This window comes from Cicer arietinum, chromosome 7 (genome assembly GCF_000331145.2).
Source record: "Cicer arietinum cultivar CDC Frontier isolate Library 1 chromosome 7, Cicar.CDCFrontier_v2.0, whole genome shotgun sequence".
NCBI classification, from domain to species: domain Eukaryota; kingdom Viridiplantae; phylum Streptophyta; class Magnoliopsida; order Fabales; family Fabaceae; genus Cicer; species Cicer arietinum.
In genome coordinates, this window is record NC_021166.2 from 53,905,535 (window position 1) to 53,912,952 (window position 7,418).

Sequence of the window (7,418 nt, forward strand, 5' to 3'; positions counted from 1 at the left end):
ATTAGATTGGTATGATCACAATCGAAGGGATCTTCCTTGGAGAACCACCTTCAACCATAACATTGAAGAAGATAAAGAAGAAGTTGAGAAAAGAGCTTATGGTGTTTGGGTTTCTGAGGTTATGCTGCAGCAAACAAGGGTTCAGACTGTTATTGCTTATTACAACCGTTGGATGCTTAAATGGCCCACTATTCATCATCTTGCAAAGGCTTCTCTTGAGGTTTTCACTCATTCCCTTTTTCTTTATAGAAATTGTTTTTTTTTTTTTTTGAAGTTTAAACATACTTTTGAGTATGAGTCATATTCACTAATATAGTATTTAAATGCTACTATGTACTCCTTGTGATCTCGAATATAAGCAAAAATAGTACTCATATTTGGTCTCAAATATAACTTATTTTGACTCTATTTAATAATGTTTATCCTAAACTGTCATTCAATCAATATAAGTTTGATTTTTGAAAGACTAATTTGGAACAAGTTTCCAAGAAAGGTACTTTTGAGAATGGACTGATATTTTTATGAGATCAAGAAGAATAATTGTGAAGTTAGTTATTTTTCTTATAATCAATGGGAGAGAGTACTTTGTAACTCTAAATATTGCATAATAGAAAAACTACATAAGTAGCTCTCTTGTTGGAGATGTAGGCACAATTGACCTAACTCTCATCAATTGATTGTGTTTTTGTGTGTGTTTTCTTTAGAGTTAGATTTGATGTTCTAACACATATTATGATAGATAAGTGGTTACATAAGGTTGGATTAAAACATAATCACTAAATAGAAATTTGTGAAGCCGTATTATAGATGTGATGACATAATCTCATTTGATTGGATTGGACATGATTGATGAAGATTTGTAGAAGCTGTAAGAGTTGAGTAGATGGAGGCAGTCTAATATATAGATGTAGATGGAGAATTTGAATGATCCATGTAGAAGACTTCACCTAGTGGAACAAGCTTAGTTGTTGTTTATGGTTTTGTTTACTTCTGCAAATTTGAAGGGCCGTTGCCAAAGTTGTGAACTTTAATGCAAATGTTCTGTTATTCTGTTACCAAGTTCCTCTCATTTTTTTTGGGAGGTCATGAATAAATTCAGAAAATATTATGCTTTGATGCTATGGTGGTGTTAACATGTTGTGAAATCTAGTTAATCTTTGCTACAATTGTTATTGTGTGCTAGTTTTGATTATTGGAGCCGAGATTGACTTGAAATGAGATCTACAATCTATCTTGATGCAACAACTTTCCATAGCAGAAAATAGAAATTTGTGTAATACAGACGGCCAAGAAAGGACGTTGGAGGTTTGTGAAGTCACAATGGGGATAGAGCTTGCAAAAATGGACTTGCATTAGAAAACTCTTAAAACTGTGATTTATTTTTATGTGCCTTGGACTGATTAGATGGATAGCAATGGCAAATTATTTCTTCTTTGATTCCTCTGTTTTCTTTGTGTGCCTATATTTTTAAAAGCATTTGTTGTCATTTCTGTGCAGGAAGTAAATGAGATTTGGGCTGGTTTGGGTTACTATCGCAGAGCTCGTTTCCTTTTAGAGGTGCTCTCTCACTTCTCAATATTTTTCTTTTTACTACACCTTACAAGTCCCCTTATATATTATGAAGTATAGACATAGATACAAACACTAGACATGAAACTAGCACGCGGGACACTAATACGTGTCAGACACCAGAGATGCCTTAAAGCTGACGTGTTGGTGTGGAACTGTAGACTGTTAGAATTTCTAATGTCTAATATGAGTCTTAAACCGTCACAACTTTATATTTTCCTCCTTCTTTTGTAAAGTAAGAACTGTTAAAAAAGGCTTATATGTATAAATCAATGTCTCATATATGGATAGTGTATCCAAAGTTTCTTTATAAGAAAGATCTTTTCTATTTATTGCTGAACAACTTCTTCTTCTTCTTCTTCTTCTTCTTCTTCTTCTTCTGCTTTTGAATTTTGATGTATGTCAAAAGATCCTCAATGTTATGAATAATGAGAAGGTGTAAATCTCTCTCTAAGAAAGTTAAAACAAATCAATAAGAGAGAAGTATGCAAATACATGCTGCAGGGCTTGACTATATTCTTTACATTTCTGCTGTTAGGGGGCAAAGAAAATAGTTGCAGAAGGAGGCAGTATTCCGAAAACAGCTTCTATGCTACGAAAGATTCCTGGAATTGGAGACTATACATCGGGAGCAATCGCCTCTATTGCATTCAAAGAGGTGAGTAGTTTCTGTAATTCTGGTTCCTGAAAAGTAACTATTGGTTAGTTCTCATGCACTGAGTTATAATTATCAGGCAGTACCTGTTGTTGATGGAAATGTGATAAGGGTGATCGCCAGACTAAGGGCTGTTTCTGAAAATCCAAAAGACTCAGCAATCATTAAGAAATTTTGGTGAGTGTTCGCTAACTTCTGGAACAAGTTATTCATCATTTCTTTTCCTTTACTTATTTTGTTCTCTATTGATGTGTGTTGGAATGGAGATTAAGGGAAATAGCGGCTCAGTTGGTTGATCCTCTTCGTCCCGGAGATTTCAATCAGTCTCTCATGGAACTTGGGGCAACTGTATGCACCCCTTTGAACCCGAGCTGTTCTTCATGTCCAGCATCCGAGTTTTGTCATGCACTATCGATCGTTAAACAGGATAGTACAGCAGCAGTTACAGATTATCCCATTAAAGGTGTGAAGGTTAAACAAAGATCTGATTTTTCTGCTGTGTGTGTTGTTGAATTACTTGGAGGTGAAGTATCGTTAGAAAAAAACCATTCTAGCAGCATATTTGTTCTTGTAAAAAGGCCCGACGAAGGATTGCTTGCCGGTCTATGGGAGTTTCCGTCCGTTTTACTAGATGGAGAAACTGCTCCATTAGCTAGAAGAAAAGCAACCGATTGCTTCTTGAAAAAGAATCTCAAAATTGACATCAGAAAGACCTGTGATATCATTTTGAGGGAAGATGTTGGAGAGTTTGTTCATATTTTTAGTCACATTCGCCTCAAGTTGTATGTTGAATTGCTAGTGTTGCAATTGAAAGGTTTGAAAACTCTTTCTATGTGACATTACCAGTTGAATTTTTGTCTTTTTGTTTCTTCACATCAAATTCACTTTACTTAAATAGCTTATGCTGGATATTTATTATATATTACAACAACAACAACAAAGTATTATCTCACTAAGTCTGGTCAGCTACATAGACCAAACGATTGCCATATAGCATATCTGTATGAAAGGAATGAAACCTTAAATTTTATATCTTTTGATTTGAAACTATTTTTGCATTTTCATAACTTGTCTCAACCTAGTAAAGGAGATGTGCATGAAAATGAATACAGTGGTTACATGTTAAGACTACATTTTTGTACTAATTTTAGTTTTTTTGTTTCTCCTTCTGTAAGGGAAAGTAGATGATTTGTTCGAGAGTGAGGACGATGAAACCATAACTTGGAAATGTGTTGACAGCAATGCCCTCTCCAGTATGGGACTGACGACCAGTGTAAGAAAGGTAGTAATTGTAAAACTTGAAACGTGTCTCATTCAGGCTGAAAAATGCTCTATTGTTTGAAGAGACGAAAATATTTATAAAATTGCTCTATTGTTTTTACCTAGTTTCTTGATTTCAAATATTTGTACAGACAATGTTTTCGCAAACCAAACAGACTGTTATCTTCTACAGATTCAAAAATCAAATTCAAAATTCAAAGTTTCTTATGCTTCTTGCTTTATATCTCGATACCGTGTTTTCGTGTGTTAAAGTTGATATGCTATTGCAGGCGTATGACATGGTTCAAAAGTTTAAGCAGAAAAGACTTCCTTTTAACCAAGTGCCAACCAAAAAGAGAAATAGAAGAAACAAGAAAGACTAGTCTGGTTGAATCAGATTTGCTGCATTGTACATAAATTAATTTGCTGCTATGACACTTTTCTTTTTGCATTTTATTCTTAGTAGACTGCATTTTATGGTGCAAGGTACTTTTCTCCATATGATACCTTTTGGTATTCATGGCAAGCTGTGATATGCAAGGTTTTCAATATCATTTGCCATGTTATATTTCTTTGGTAATTGAGGTACCAAAATATCTTGATTTTCTCTTGGACAGAGTTAGCAGGAAATTTAGAGGACAAAAGGCATGTATTATGTGTAATTTATTTGATTATGTTTTAATAGCAAAAGTTCCAATTGAACATCTCTGGTTAATTTATATCACACTTTTTATCATTTTTTATCTATTTCTTTTGAATTTCTATCATTCTAGTGATAGTAATAAGATTTTTCTGTAAAATGACACTACAACATGCAACCTCTAACAATCAATTCATTCAATGTCATGATTTTAATTTTTCAAAATACTACACGAAGCCCCAACATTTAATGTTTTGCATTTTATTTCATAAACGCAAACAACTAATTATGAATTGTTCAATGCACACACACATGGCTCAATACTACTAAAATAACTATTGCACAAGGTTTAAACTAATACATTTTTTTAGATTATATACTCAACTACCTACTTCAGCCCATGCATTTAATGCCATGATTTCAAATTTTCAAAATATAACATGAAGCCACAACACTTAATGCTTTGCATTGTATTCCATGAAGGCATGCAACTACATATGAATTGTTCAATGCATACATGCCCCACATATGACTCAAGTCTACTAAAATAATGTTGCACAAGGTTCAGGACTAAAAATAATGTTGTACAAGACTAAAGTCTACTGCATTTTCTTAGACTATATACTCAAATACTTCAGCTCACGTATTCAATTCCATGATTTCACCTTTTCAAAATACTACATGAAGTGACAGCATTTAATATTCTGCATTGTATTCCATAAAGGCGTGCAACTAAATATAAACTAGATGTTAATCTGCACGTTGTGCGAGTTTATTTTTATTTATTTAATTTAAGTAAATTTTTTAAAAAATTAATATGAAGTTTTATGTTTCAATTGTTCAATGATCCACAATTTAGTAGTTATATCAATAATATATATACAATTGTATCAATGTAATTTATAGAACAGAAGTACCATTGTTAGACAAATGACTTGAATAAATAAAGTAACATATTAATATTGAGATCGATGGATATGCCAAATTTTGAAGTAATGTATTTAATAATTGAATTTAAGAGATATATTCAATTGATATACAATTGAGTTATAAAATGTATTGCTTTATTACTGAAACTAAAAATGATTAAAGTGAAATAGTTGAAAATACATTTATCTTGTATTCTCGATTTTAAGTTTTTCATTTTCATTTTTATTTTTTTGGATTAATCAATTTCATTACACCTCAATTATTTTTCTTTTGGTTTATTTTTTTTTGTTCTTCTTTTAAGGTACGTAGAAGGACGAGCTTTTTGTCATATGATATAATATGCTCGACCACAATCTTTATTTTTTTTTTTGTAACTGTTGTTTTGATTGTCTCTTCATCTGATGATGATATGTGAATGTTTTTATTGCTCTATTGTACCTTGATTTTTCGTTTGGATAATGAGTTGTCATTTTTCTCCTTATCATTATCTTCGTCTCCATACTTCACTTCTTCATGTATTTTACATTTTTATTTTATATCTCCTTCGTCATTTGTGTTGGACTTTGTCGGTTGCGGTGACTTGGATTCCTAGTTATCCTCATCTCCAATGATTCTAGTATGGGTATTTTTGTAGGTTTGTCAACAACATAAACTTACTTTTCATGTCCAACAACATGCAATGTTCCAATGATGTCTGCAATCCAAAATATAGTTAGTACCAGATGATATTCCTTTTATAGTTTAGAAGTTGAATTTTGTATTGAAAGAATTATTACCCGTTAGATTTACTCCCAATCTTTGTGCTAGTAATTTGAAGGAAGTAAACTCAAAGTAATTTTTGGTTTTGGAGGAAGTAAACTCAGTCTTCTGCAAAATCCCTATGCGGTAACTCTTCGAAATCGCTAACTTTACTTCAAAGATACCCCAACCGGCTCTGCTCCAAAGATACCCCGAAAGAGGTATAGGTTTGTTGGTTGCAACAAAGTTTTTCCTTGTCTTTGTCCATTTCTAATTTTGCTACTTCTTTGATTTTGCCCGACATAAATTCAATTATGTTCTATGCAATCTTTGAAATTCATTTGACTCATAGTGATTGAATGCTATGTATCGTTTCTTACATGAACTTATATCACTGCCACTATCCAGGAAATCCAAGTTGGGATGAGACCATTCGGCGAACTTCGCTACCCATCATACCCAGAGCAAAATGGCACATGGAAATTTCCAGAAATTGGTGCTTTCCAATGCTGTCACAAAGTATATTTATACATCAATATTTTTTCCCTCACCTTTTAGAATTATTTTCTTTCTTTAGTTGTTTTTAAGTGTCACTTTGCTTTACGTGTCTCTTATTCTTAGTTTTACTTCAATGTAGTATATGTTAAGTAGCTTACAAGTTGCAGTCGAAGTAAATTCTAATCAAGTAGATGATCACTTGTCATATAAGAAAAAGTTTGACACAAGTAAATTTTAATCATGTTTAAAAGATATATGTCATTGAATTGGGAAATAATTAAAATTTAATAGCTTAGGGTAAGTTAAAATATGAACAAAAAAGACAAATCAGATCATTTTAAATTTCATGAAGATAAATCTGCATGTATTGTGGAAATTTTTCAAATTTAAAACGTTAAAGTTAATGACTTTAATCATTTTAATCATCGATCTTTGTGATATATTAGAATTTTAATTTACAAATATTCAAACTATTATTAATATTAGTAGAGTAATCATAATCATTAACATTTTGGTTTCAAAATCGAAATTCAAAATTTATAACAATTCGGTTACGACATATTAATTGTCAAACAATTATAAGTATATATCAAATAGAAATAATTGCAAATGAATTACTTTAATTTTATGTTAATTAACACTATAAAATAACAAATTTAATTTAATTAATTTCAGTAAAATAAAATGACAAAAACTCAAAGAGACATGACTTTGTCAATCATTTCTAAATATTTATATACTATATATATTTACCAATATTCAAAGTAGAAAATTAAATACAAATATGTTTTGTTCTCTTATTCGATCATTTTAATCATCTATCTTTGTAATAATTGTGAATTTTTTTAATTTTAAATTGGATATGTTAGAATTTTAATTTTCAAACATTCAAACTATTATTAATATTAATTGAGTAATCATAAACATTAACATTTTGCTTTCAAAACCGAAATCCAAAATTTATAACAATTCAGTTACAAAATATAAATGGTCAAAGAATTATAAGTATACATCAAATATTGCAAATGAATTACTTTAATTTCATGTCAATTAACACTATAAAACAACAAATTAAATTTAATTAATTTCAGTAAAATAAAACGGACCAAAATTCAAAGAGACGCGACT

The 7,418-nt window shown here is 31.1% G+C and overlaps 1 protein-coding gene across 2 annotated transcripts in view; it reads left to right on the forward strand.

Annotated features, from left to right (window-relative positions):
- LOC101513551 (adenine DNA glycosylase) overlaps positions 1–4,188 on the forward strand; it is a 4,595-nt gene extending 407 nt beyond the window's left edge. Inside the window, exons 1-7 of one of the 2 annotated variants that reach the window (XM_004510669.4) lie at positions 1–220; positions 1,498–1,557; positions 2,108–2,227; positions 2,304–2,401; positions 2,497–3,038; positions 3,409–3,506; positions 3,775–4,188. The exon at positions 1–220 is cut by the window's left edge and continues 407 nt beyond it. In XM_004510669.4, the coding sequence (XP_004510726.1) occupies positions 1–220; positions 1,498–1,557; positions 2,108–2,227; positions 2,304–2,401; positions 2,497–3,038; positions 3,409–3,506; positions 3,775–3,867 (1,231 nt within the window). In that variant the 3' untranslated portion in view covers positions 3,868–4,188. Of the gene's footprint in view, positions 221–1,497; positions 1,558–2,107; positions 2,228–2,303; positions 2,402–2,496; positions 3,039–3,399; positions 3,507–3,774 lie in introns of both variants that reach the window. The other variant, XM_004510668.4, reaches the window with a different exon arrangement.
- The last annotated feature ends 3,230 nt before the right edge of the window (positions 4,189–7,418 follow it).